Consider the following 12,964-nt stretch of genomic DNA (forward strand, 5'->3'; position numbering starts at 1 on the left):
TAATTGCTAGCGTGTCTTATTATACAAATATATATGCATTGACCATATGTGACCATAAATCAATCGATTTACAATAATAATTCAACCAGAAACAAGGATGAGGCATCATAGAGAGGTCACACTGCAATATTTCACTGCGGATACTGTCCATTTGGAACGGAACGATCGATCTTCCGTATTGGGGAACTCCGTAAATGTTGACTGGCGACGCAAGCATTCTTCTGTGAATCTGTAAAAGTTCATATATTCCTGGTTGCCTCTTACAGTCTCTCAAGTATGGCCCTGAGCCAAATTGCTACCCCCGTGGCCCCGGGGTCAGGCTGGGTTAGACGGTCTGGGTTGACGTAGCTGGCCCGTCCAGCGTATGCCCTCATTGTCGCTGTCGCCTCTGCTGTCTTCTGTGCTGCCTGCGACAGACCATTGATAAATATCTCTTACAGTGGACAGGACGGTATAACAGCACACGAATATATATATGTTACCCTAAACATAAATGACTAGTTTTGTGGATGTCATGAGTATACAAATCCTAAATCGACACATCTCGATCTGTGGATGTTCTTCTGACGAATTCGAAGTCGAGCACCGGATTCAGGACCACACGATGCACTAGCTTCAGCAGTTCCAACTCAAGGGGAACAGGACACTTTCCTCAAACACAACACTAGCTTGGCTCTAAAGCCGTAGCTTTCAAAACTGCTTTCGTCAAGAGTAATATTTGTTTTTTCTTTCTTATTTGACCGAAACTGAACCTTGAATTGTGTTACAAGCATGGCAGTGTCAAGAATGCAACACGTAGCCTCCCCATTAAGATATGTGCTACCCTGTCACGTACCTGAACCGCCTCCGTGAAGGCTTGGATGGGCGTTGTCTCTGACAGTCTAGATAACAGAACATCCCTCGCAGCACAGAGAGGGTCCAGCTGCGGAGAGACGCGTCAGGTGAACAGTAAGTCACGGTCATCACTTCCACATGTCAACACAAGTTATTGGATTAGAGGCTGTTCACTTACGCATAGATGCGCTACACGTTCCCTCTGGTTTGGGTAAACTATTGTATTCTGTGGTACAGCTGGTCGTATCACTGTCAGACTGCACACAAAGTCTCATATATTAAATGAACATGACGCTACATCCTTAGTAATATATTAACCTTCGAGGTATAAAATGATAGTTTAAGAACTTTGTAATTAATATTTACTTTGTTCAAGCCTACTATGGTATGCTCCGATGTTCATACAGTTTGGCTCTATGTGGTTCCTATTCAAATGAAATCAAAAGTGATATTCGATTGCTCAAATGAAATAACAAAAGTATACTGTGAACGACCGATGATATATAGCAGATACGAAGTAGTTTCGTTTAAATGTCTGCGCCACTACTCACCATCGTCCTGTCTCCGGGCTCAGCGCCTCCGTACCTGCAATATACACCATCTAGCGTTTAGTTACATACCACATTGGTATGTTATACACCGTTTAGCATTCAGCCATACACAGGATATCTGCAAGGTGCACCATTTAGCATTTAGCTATATAAACAATATCAGCAAAGTACATCATTTAGCATAGCCACTATATCAGCAGAAAAATACGTTATGTAAGAAGGGCTCACCTTCTAACGGCGTCAATCCCATGTGAGAGGGCGTCACGCCATGCCGTTACCGTCACAGAGTCCTTCAGACAGCTCGACGATGACGTCAGCAGAAGGCTGTGCAGCTGAGGGAGGTGTGTCATGGGATGAGTAAGGTAGTTGGCTTTAACGCTGTGAGTGGACTTAGTTTTACGCCGCATTTAGCAATATTCCAGCAATATCGTAGCGGGGGACACCAGAAATTGGCTTAACACGTTATACCCATATGGGAAATCGGACCCGGGACTTAGGCATGACGAGCGAAAGCTTTAACCACTAGCCTACCCCTAAACCCCCGTGAGCATTACTCTGTTTACATCATGACACGTCTGGTTAAAGTTGAATGAGGACAGTCAGCGAGACCCATGAAGGTCTGGATTAGAATATTGACCTTCAGTAACCCATGTTTGTCGTAAGATGCGTCTAACGGGATCGGGTTGACTTGATTTACAGATCGCTTCCCAGTTGCTAAGACCGAAGTTCATGCTGTTGATCACTGGATTGTCTTGTCAAGATTAATTATGTACAGGCCGCCACCATATAGATGAAGTATTGCTGGGGGCGGCGTAAAACTGAACTCACTCACTCATTCACTCTCAGTAAGTGATGGAGGTATGAAAACTATTCCACTTTCGTGAACCTCACTTGAACATTTAAGAATAACAAACCAAATATATAATAAGGATTTAGGATTCGAACCCACGATTACAAGAGTGTGACAGTGGCGCCTTAGACAAATGGGCCATCCATGTCACATATGTCATGGACATTCGAGTCTGTCATTCGTAGTATTCGTACTTTCTATACTGTAATATTTACTGCTGATAGTTGTAGAGCTTCGAGGGCTTTGTGAAACGGGACCCAGTTTGGTATGGACGGGGATTTCGTTTGGAATGGTGCATTTGTAATCATCAACACTAAACCACTCACTGCGCCCGACGCGCCCCCCATCTGGTTTTCAGCTGTTGTGGCCAGAGCTTGGACTAAGGAACTTGGCTTATCGACAGGCAAACCGGGGTTGTCTTTGTTACCAAGCTGCTTTAAAATGGCTAAAATAAAGGAAACAGTACAGCTTGACAAATATCATACCTTTTTTCGAATTCTTTATGCATTACCTGACAACTTACCTACTCACAAAAGTATTTGAATGATTTGAATCATATTTATTTGGAATGCCGACTTGCCTCAGCCAAGTCCTCCTTTAAAGGTCACACGTCACGTAAAACACAACTTTGTAGATTATGATACCTTTCGGTATGCACTTACCGTAACAAATCATCACAAATTCCAATTCAACCTATGAAGTTGAAAAAAATTGCGATGAAAAAAGCCCGCGAAATCGGAGTTCAAACGATTCACTAATTTTAGTGGTTTCAACAGTTATGCTGTGCTGATCTCATAACGCATGTGCAGTGAATAGGTTCGCGGAGCTTCAAACAGTATGCCTGCCCGGAGTATGAGGTCCTGAGCTGTAGTCTAAGCTTGAATGTGTACACAAACACGTGAATAATTTACTCGTTACATAAAAAAACATGTTGATTGTGATAAGCAGCCTCTGTTACAGAGAAAACTCAGTGTCTTGTTTATTGACACCTTTTTGTCTTCCTGTGTGCTGATGACAATCAATCATTGACCACATGCAATTTGAAGTTAGCACCTGTCGAGCTTATAAGCCATAAACATAGAGCCGTTTTCAAATGAACCAGTTGCCAATGAAAATGCTTCGCTACACTTGAGTGCTCACCCACCGACTCTGACTGGGTTCGGTATCGAGGCTGTTTCGTTTCGAGGGACGTAAACCCCCAAAGTACAAAATATTGATCTTATACATAAAGTATTGCGATTATACGCATTTAGTTTTGTTTATTTTTTTCGTAATCGGCAAGACATTTTATATATCATGAATAAGTGATAACTGTGTTTTATTTATGTTTGTTCTTTTGGTTGCATGTGACCTTTAAGGGATAAATATACTGATGGACAGAAATAAGGGATCACATAATAGCACATGTGTTTTTTCGCAGGTTTCTTCACAAGTTATGCGATACAAAGGTAGTGAAGAAACCTTGGAAAAAATATAGGAACACTTTCAAGACATCCCTTATTTTTTCCCTCAGTATATTTCAAGGCTACTGTATCTGCAGGTGCGGAACGCTCTTTACCCTGTCTTATACGACACTGGTTTATTATTGACACCAATTCAGGGGACCAAAATAACTATTATCACCTTTTATGTATTATTTTAAACATTTTTTGTGGGTTTCAGACGCTCACCTCTAGCTCCTCGTGCTAGTGTACTGCCCGTGTCCCCATCTCCCCCCTCTGTGTCCAGTTGGTTCAGTCGAGCCTCGTTCTCAATCAGTTTCTTGGACACGTGCGCTATGACCTCGAACAGTTTGCCTGCATAATCTGAAATGTGGAGAAGTGACATTCGTCTAGTCTGTCTCACAGTCCCTGAACCACAGTGTTTTCCATACTGAATCTCAGCTAACGTAGATAACATCTTAAACTATTTAATAAAGCTTAAAAAAATATTCTGAACTAGACCTTCACCAGCTTTATAGTGTTAGGATTCTGGTTTTCAATGACGGCAGTTTTCTTTGGAATAGGGAAACCATTATGTCCACAAATACTGATCTTGGAGATTTCACAATCACTTCTAAAGGGACCCGACCCGACTCAAGACTTATTGGAGCATCATATTGAACACTTTTGAAAAGTCATGACATTTGGAACACTGCGATTATCATACAATCACGTACCTGATTCTACCTTCGCACCGCCCTCCAGTGTAGCACTAGGTGTGTCCTCAATATAATGCAGCACTAAACGAGGCGGGGTCTGCCTGTCAGTCACTCCATGTGGTAGAAGTGGGCGTGGCCAGTGTGGAGAATCAGTTGGATAATCTGCACGAGAGAATGTTTGAAGGTCACGGTCGGTTACATGAGTGAAACAATATAAATCAGTGCTGTTATCAGCACTGACAGAAATACTCTTACTAGTCATTAACTCCCTCGTGGAAACACGTAACTCACAAAACACACACACAAAAAAAACCAGTAGCGCATTACGTATTCTGCTTTCGAAGTATCTAAGTTTTCTTTTTAACACATGAGAAAGTACATGTATATCACTAAGGGAACGGTGCAGGTATTACAACAAAGATTATATATCGTGCCCCTACAAATGCGTGCGTGAAATGAAACCTACAGTTGGTATGCCATCATGTTACATGAAGGATTTTGATCTGCTCTCAAATTTCATTGACTGTTACCCAGTATATTATGTTCTCGCACTATTCTAAAAGACTCTCAACCTCATCACCAAAGCTTCGTGTTCTTGTCTAAACCAACTCACCCTTTCTTTCGCTCATGGGAGCAATTTGATTGGACAGTTGTTTTCAATTGAGTATTTTTAAACAGCGTTCAACATGAAGTTGTTGGGGTGATGGGACGAAGGTAGACTGGCTACATATCGCACAATAATATACGCTGCATTAGCAAGGATGTGAGATGCGGACTTACCGAGAGCCTGTGTTAGTGTCTTGTCCAGGCGGAGCAAAGTGATAGAGATGCCAGCCATCTCCATGGAGGTTATAAAGCGGCTGCTGTAGGCGCGAGCTACATGCATACCCATGCTTTCTGCAACACAAGATATGCACCTGTGTCTTCTCGTATACCCATCGTGACCAGAGAACATAACCAGTCCTGTTTTTTACACCACAGGAGCTTGTAACGCTCAAAGAAAGCACCAGGGTGAGTTAATATGACAAGATATCTCCATTTCAATTGAAGACATCCTTCATACTTTTCAAAATATCATTATTATGCTTCTTAACATCTTAATTGCATTTCTCGGCATAATGGATGTCATTGTAGATTTATTAATTTTCTGTTTTCTATTATCTTCAATTCAATAGGAGTTATCTTCAATGCAAGATACCTATAATTTCATTCAAGAGATCTCTAAATAATGTAAGATATCAGTATTGTGAAAACGGCTTGTCATACGCTAAGACGATGGTTATTCACATACATTAACACAGACTTAAAGTAATTCGTGCGCTGAGATCACTTCGTTGACGTGGGCTAAGTTGTCGATCATTGTTGGAGACTGGGCTCTCGACAGACAAAGCGCCTTTACACGAAATCGAGCCTGCGTCCGTTCATGGCGGGAGGAATACTGGCTGCATTTAGTTTAATATTACAGTCAGCAATATATAGTCTGTCCCCGAAGGATGATACCGTCGTGGCATGGCTGGAATATTCATTTAGCCACCGAGAAAGGTTGTAATAGGGGTTGTCAGGAATGCATGAATACTGTATGTTTGTGACATGCTGATGTCATGCTGCTGCCATGCACCCGAGCTCACCCAGACACTGAGTGAGAGCGTCATTCAGAGGCATCATGTTTGTGACATGCTGATGTCATGCTGCTGCCATGCACCCGAGCTCACCCAGACACTGAGTGAGAGTGTCATTCAGAAGCATCAGCATGATGGAAACTCCCGCCATCTCCATGGACGTCAAGAAACACTGGCAGTAATATCGCTCAACCGACTCCCCAATGTGTTCTGCAATATGTTTGATCAGGAAGATGTTCATTCATAAAAAAATGTTTTTCTTACTGATAGATCATCATATTTGACTGAAGACAAAGATCAAAGTTTTACGGACGTCGTCTCAAACACCACATGCATATAGGTCAAAGTAAAAATAATAATCTTCATCCTCGTAGAAACACGTTAAGGGCAATCCACTTCTTTCAAATTGCTAAAGACCCGGCGAAGAATTGGTCTTCAGCAACCCATGCTTGTCGTAAGAGGCAACTAACGGGATCGGGTGGTCAGATATGGGCGGATCCAGGAATTTGGAAAGGGTGTGTGTATCCTGGGGGTTTGAACCCTCTGGATCCCCCTTGGCTCCGCCAACGCAATAAACCTTTTGAAAAAGTGATCTAAAAAAGTGTGTGTGTGTGTGTGTGTGTGTGTGTGTGTGTGTGTGTGTGTGTGTGTGTGTGTGTGTGTGTGTGTGTGTGTGTGTGTGTGTGTGTGTGTGTGTATGTCGAACCCCATGACCCCCCCCCCCCCCCTTCCCTCTGGGACCGCCCATGTCAGGCCACTGACTTGGTTGACACATTTCATCGTATACCAAATGTGTAGATTGTTGTTCATGCTGTAGATCACAACACTATCTGGTCCAGACTCCAATATTTACAGAGCGCCGACATGAAGCTGGAATATTGCTGAGTTCGGCGTTAAGCTCACTAACTCCCGTTAAGTGACATGTTCCAGTATTGGGTCTCACCAAGGTACGATATAGCTTCTCCCACGACGATGTTCATTTCCATGACGGTGGTTGCGCCGAGGTTGTTGATGAAGATGGCAACATGGTCACCTGTAAACAAGATTCCGGAAATATTTATGTATGTTTTCTGCTGTATACCTAAAAGACGAGAACCACCATCTTGTTGAAGAGTCCCATAAGCATTATAATGCATATAAGCATTGTAAAGGTAGCTATATTTTCAGCAGTTCTAAAATGAAAGGTGTCCCAGACGCGAAACGTTTTATTGTAATCACGGTAATGTCCGAGTAATAATTATGGAAAGTCAAGACGTATTTATGCCTTTATGTAACGGATGGGAAAAAGGTCGTCGTGACCCTCACCTTTTGTGACCTTGAGATATGTTGGGTTGTCTGGGTTGGTGATGTGGTCTATCATGATCTTCACTGCTTCCCTGGCACTCGTCATCTGCCAACAGGAACCGCATTTAATGCTACAGAGTGAATGCTATTTGACGGCATGGACAATAACGTACCTCATAAGGTAAATTAGCGTATGATGTTGTGTAGGTGTGTGACTGACTGTACAGCCTTTTATGAAGGTTTAATAGTGCTAGGATACGGAGATGCCCTACCGAGTCACAGCATACCGCCCTCAAGCCGACCAGGGGTTCCTTTCAAGGTCAACCTTAACGTCAATTCTTTAACCTTACCTTAGTGATTCACGATCACCTTTGTGTTGTGTGAAAGGAGGACCTGGACTTGATTTTCCACCTTAACGCCAAGCAGCAGGCAAGGTAGCAACAAGTAACTTATTTTCGTTTTGGCTCTGCTTGGTGATCGAACAACGATATTCCCTCCTCGGGCAGACGCTGCACATCCACTAACCAAGGTTGTATATGAAGTGGGCACGTAATGATCATGTAATTGCACAAAGGTTTCCTGTCAGTTTGACATCTAATTGTTGAGCGTATACAGTTAACGAAAAGGACCCAGACCTTCATGCGCTTGACGCCAGCCTCTCCGTGTGCCCCCAGACCCAACTCCATCTCATCGTCCCCGAGGCTGAACGTCGGTCCAGATCCTGGCGCAGAACACGCACTCCAGCTCAAGCCGATAGTCCCTGAAGTGGGGAGTGGTGGAGCGGGAATTTACAGGGATTTGGTCATAATTTTAATAGGGATAATACCCAAGGAGACGCATCTCTCTGAAGTTTAAACCTCTCTGACAGACCAAACACCATAATCACCAGGGCCTAGCTTTTAGGATCTCTTTTAGCGCTAAGACAGGCGTATGTGCCATGCATTGACAGTAACTTAGTCTATTTTAGCGCTGAGAGAACTTCGATAATCTATGCCCAGGACTTCGTCTCAGTGTATTTCGTTACACTCCACCACTGAGTCTAACAAAACCTAGTAGAAGGTCGCGTCAGGTAACCTTTGAGCAACCAATGACAGTCCAATCAAATGCGAGACGGTTAAATAGATTTAACCAATCAGACAACACCTACTATATATTTAGGGATTGGAGGGACTTTCAAAATATTCAGGTCACCGACACAGATCTCTCCACAAACAAAAATCTGCATATAACACAGCTATTTGACCTGCAGTATATACGCTTTGGGGTTTCTGATGACATGGTTACCATTAGCTAATATTTCCGCAAGATAAGATCCTTGAATACTGTCCAAAACATTATTTTCAGCGACTGTTTACTCACCGTTGTCATGGCTATACGTAAGCCGTGTGCATCACCCGGAAGCGATCGTACGCTAAATAGCATTCGGAATCGTTGGGTACGAACCTTTTCGAGATGAAAGGTTCATAAGGGATGTGCGAATGTGCACTTTCGCGATTTGGTAAGCTGTGTTCTGATTGTTAAGAATCCTACCTGACGCGAACTCCCATAAGGTTTTGTTAGACTCAGTAGTGGAGTGTAACGAAAAGTACTGATGATAAGTTTACTTAGACTGAGAGAACTTCGAAACACTAGGCCTAGAAATCTAGGACGCGAACCGGCGATCTTAGAGATAAAACGGTATTATCTCCCATACTTTAAGGTCGACTTAAGACAAACATAACGTCAGTCGTAACTCCGAGATCACTTACAGGGCGTGGAGCACGGCAGCGAAATGTTTGGTATAAAACACCAGAAAAATGTATCCATCGATGTTTAGATGAAGCAAACAGCAGATGGTGATTCAATGTTGAAACAATGATGCGGGTATCTTGACAAGCATCATATCAGCGACAATGTTATAAAATATGAAAATGTCATAAAATCCAAGTTTCAACAGTATGATGTTTTGTTTTTTCCCCAGATAGTTTATTTCGCTGTGAAAACCTATTTAGAAACGACAGGGGATGTCCTCACACTTGACTTACCCATCTGTTTGGTGGCAGCTGTAGTAATCTCAACGATATCCTCCAGACTCCGGCCCATCTCGGCCAAAGCTCCAGCAATCTAACGAACAGTGAACGAATTTTGTACAGGCACCAGCAGTGGGAGACTGGAAGTTACCGCGGGTACCGGAACCGCTTATACCACAGACCCCGTCATAGTGATGAAGTTTAGCTTTACGACGTTTTAAACAATATTCCAGCAAAATCACGGTTGGGGACACCAGAAACGAGTCCCACACATTGTACCCATGTGGGGAATCGAACCCGGGTATTCGGCGTGATGAATGAATTCTGTAACCATTAGGCTATCCCACCGCCCAATGTCGACACAGAGGCTTCGTGTTCCTGAACGCATTAAGGGTAAAAAGACAAAAAAATCGATTCGATTTCGATGCAAGATTCCTTTTGTAAGCAAATACCACGAATAGTGATCTCGAATATTTTGACGTTGGTCAGAATGTTAAAATCAAAACGTTAAATTACTTTATTTGTAACGGCATATCCAACAAGTCCTCTTCGACCCGCAGTGCGGTCGTTGGTCGTCACGGCGCAGTCCTCGCCCACAACTATCATGGCGATTTTGATCCCCTCTTGTCGGGCCTTCTCGTAGGCCAGTCCGAAGTTGAGTCGATCTCCTGTGTAGTTGGCCACAGACAACAGACATCCGCCTGTACAGACACAGTCACAACACATGGAGAATGGGAGTTACCTTCTCAGGAACTTATGTGATTCTGTCACATCTAATTTCCAACTCGAAAGACGGTCTCCCTTGTGTTACTGGTTCTGAATTAGTTGTTGGTTGTTCGAACAAAGATCAACGTTCCCACGATCAGCTAGGGTCCTAAGTCGATCTTAGCGTAATTTTGATATTCCAACACTGACTTCCGATAGTTGTAAACCCCCAGTTTCCCTACAAGTCATGCACAGAAACTATTTTACTCCATCACTTAGAGAAAACCGATTCATCCCAGTCTCCAGACATGACTGTAAGTGATAGCAACATCTTCCATGAACTTTCAGAAGTAGAATCAAAAGCAGTACAGAGACAGATCCTAAGTAAATATTCTAATAACCATATCGGATGGTTTTACTTTTAAAAGTAATAACTCCTACAACAACGACTTCAGTGATTAATTTCAAAGATAGAGCGCCACACGTACCCTTGTTCCGTTTGGCCACAGCTCTTATTGCCGGAAGTATTTCCTGTGGAGGGGGAGAGGCGAACACCGCTCCAGCCACAAATGCCGTCAGGTAACCCCTCCCGACATACCCTTGTACAGACAAATCAATCAAAATTATTGTATCACCTTCATTAAGAATGAGAAGAAGCCACTTTCGGTTTCGTACTTACATTTTACCTGGTTTACCACTGCACTGTGTGCTATTTGCTGTCTTGTTTGATTTAAAAAAGTTTATTATATATCATGAACTTAAAAAGTTAAATAACGTCGGACGCGATTTCATATGACTTTTATCGTCAGATAGCCGTGGGGATGCAAGTTAGATCTGATTTTTAACAACCGATACTTGTAAGAGGCGACCAACGGCATCCCCACTGCGTAGATCGATGCTCATAGTGGTGATCACTAGGTGTCCTACGTCTGGTTCGAGGTAAGACCTCCGCCATATAGCTGGAATATTGTTGAGTGCCACAAAACCACAAAATTGTTGCAAGACACAGCCATTCAACTCCGGGTGTTCTTTAACTTGATTTGGGTAGTATACTTCCCATTGTTCTTACCTGACTGTGCTGGCTCGTGCCCAGACCCGCCTCCACACAACACAGCCACCTTGCCGGACTTCACGTAGTCCTCAACGTCGGCCCTGATCACGATGCGATGACCCTGTAGTAGACGCACCCCAGGGTTGAGGGCCACGTAGCCCTCCAGCATGTCGTCCACGCATCGCTCCACGGAGTTGATCAACTTCTTGCTGCCCTGTCCGCTCATACTGCACAGTTCCTTGTTTGCGCTCGTGCTAGCTTGATGAGTGAGTGAGTTTGTTATAGGGTTAACGTCGAGTTTTGAAGCGTTGACGTTTACCACTGGCGCTGAAAACATAACAACGAATATGGGATGCGAATCCTCGACCCCTTGGACAGCAAATCGTCTCGTCGGAAACGACGGGACCAAAGCGTTAACCTATAAGTAACCAATTAACGTATAATTAAATATAATTACAGACCGTTTGAGTCAGAAACGGACCGATGAATTGCACATTTTATCATTGTACAAAATTGCCACATAAATATAAATAGTACACATGTTTATCATTAACTAATACCTAACAGCTCTCTGATATGTGAAAACTTTAGTTTCAGTCGTGATTCTTTAACCAAAACCTCTACGTCATGTAATGTAAAAGTTGTGTTTGACCTTGCAACGTCTCCTTTGACAATATCCATATCATTTCAATGGGGTTAAGGTCACATTGATAGTGTGAAAGTCGCAAAATATCGTGACCCTTACATTTTATGTAACTGTCAACTTTGTAGACAGGTTCACCATCAGGTTCACCAGGTTTTCATGATCTCATACAACTGAGGCTTCGTTGCCTTTGAAGGTCGTGCGATGTGAAATTTGTCGAGCCATGATATCATATCACCTTTTCGACTGTTCGATGTCGGGGCTTTACTGTCGGGGTCCTGCACGTTGTGGTATGAGGCATTGTCCATTATGATAAAAGACTTCTCTGGTAGAGCTGGTACCAACTTGTTTTAACCCAATCGAGGAAAACCATTTATCTCGGAATGATAGTCTCTGTTATCTGTGGATTTTGCCCTGAATACCAAGTCGCAGCCTGGGAGAAAGCCTTTGCTGGAGCAACCAACAGAAAATGATTAGTCTCTCTCTTTTCACTAGAGGCAGCTTTCTATGTAACCCCTTATCACCCCTACCGGGTACCCACTGACTGCTGGCAGTGTGCAAGACATTGACCCAGGTCTCGTCCAAGTACACTTGGTCGAACCTTCCTCGCGCTTCTTCTTTATTACCCTGAGAAAATTATTTCTTAAGTGAACGATATCAGAGCATTCACAAAGTACTGACCTATTCTCCTCCGAAATTTGATTATAACGACACCTGAAAGCGTGTAGGAGTCGCTAGAGCGTGTACGTTGTTACTCTGAGGTTGTGTTCCACCAAGGCTGTAGCTATCCAGGCATGTCTACGTCCAGTCGAGGTGGTAGTCATGGATACCTCCTGATAAAAGTAGGTGATACTGCTTTTCTGTAGTTGTACACATGCACACAGCGGACTCCAACAGTATTTCTGGATAAGGTGTTAGGAAACAAATGTTTATGCAAACTGTATTAATGATGGGTGGTTCCGGTCAACCAGGCCATGCTTACCCCCAACACAAGGAATTTCCTGGCCTGCCCAAAGGCGGCAAAACATTCTTCCTCTGCGCGGACGATAAAGAAGACAAGATTCTGATCTTTTCCTCTGATGAGAAGTCTTGTTGGTGTTATCTACAAGGATGTCTTGTTTCCCTGCTCTAGTCACGTGTAGAACTAGTTGTATATTGTATATGACCGTAGTGGATACACCATGGACGCTCTTGTCTTCGCCCTGCTACCCAGTAAAGGTTGAGGTATAGGTTCAAAAGGTACGTGCGGATGTTAAATTTCGTGATTTGGTAAACTGT

General features: G+C 43.3%; 1 protein-coding gene across 2 annotated transcripts; it reads right to left on the reverse strand.

The window, feature by feature from the left end:
• Window positions 1-12,065, reverse strand: LOC137294593 (triokinase/FMN cyclase-like). Of its 2 annotated transcripts, XM_067825644.1 has the most exons (16): window positions 11,925-12,065; window positions 11,062-11,370; window positions 10,481-10,591; window positions 9,804-9,988; window positions 9,303-9,381; window positions 7,914-8,038; window positions 7,300-7,384; window positions 6,938-7,027; window positions 5,156-5,272; window positions 4,394-4,537; window positions 3,906-4,040; window positions 2,562-2,680; window positions 1,614-1,717; window positions 1,386-1,419; window positions 836-922; window positions 1-407 (listed from the first exon to the last, which is right to left on the reverse strand). In XM_067825644.1, the coding sequence occupies exons 1-16, from the start codon at window positions 11,992-11,994 to the stop codon at window positions 261-263; spliced, it is 1,941 nt and encodes a 646-aa protein (XP_067681745.1). In that variant the 5' UTR covers window positions 11,995-12,065; the 3' UTR covers window positions 1-260. The 2 variants fall into 2 exon arrangements, with proteins under 2 accessions (XP_067681745.1, XP_067681746.1); XM_067825645.1 differs by lacking the exons at window positions 5,156-5,272; window positions 11,925-12,065 and adding an exon at window positions 6,088-6,204 and having other exon boundaries at window positions 261-407; window positions 11,062-11,269.
• Window positions 12,066-12,964: the final 899 nt, after the last annotated feature.

Source organism: Haliotis asinina, chromosome 8 (assembly GCF_037392515.1).
Source record: "Haliotis asinina isolate JCU_RB_2024 chromosome 8, JCU_Hal_asi_v2, whole genome shotgun sequence".
Taxonomy (NCBI): domain Eukaryota; kingdom Metazoa; phylum Mollusca; class Gastropoda; order Lepetellida; family Haliotidae; genus Haliotis; species Haliotis asinina.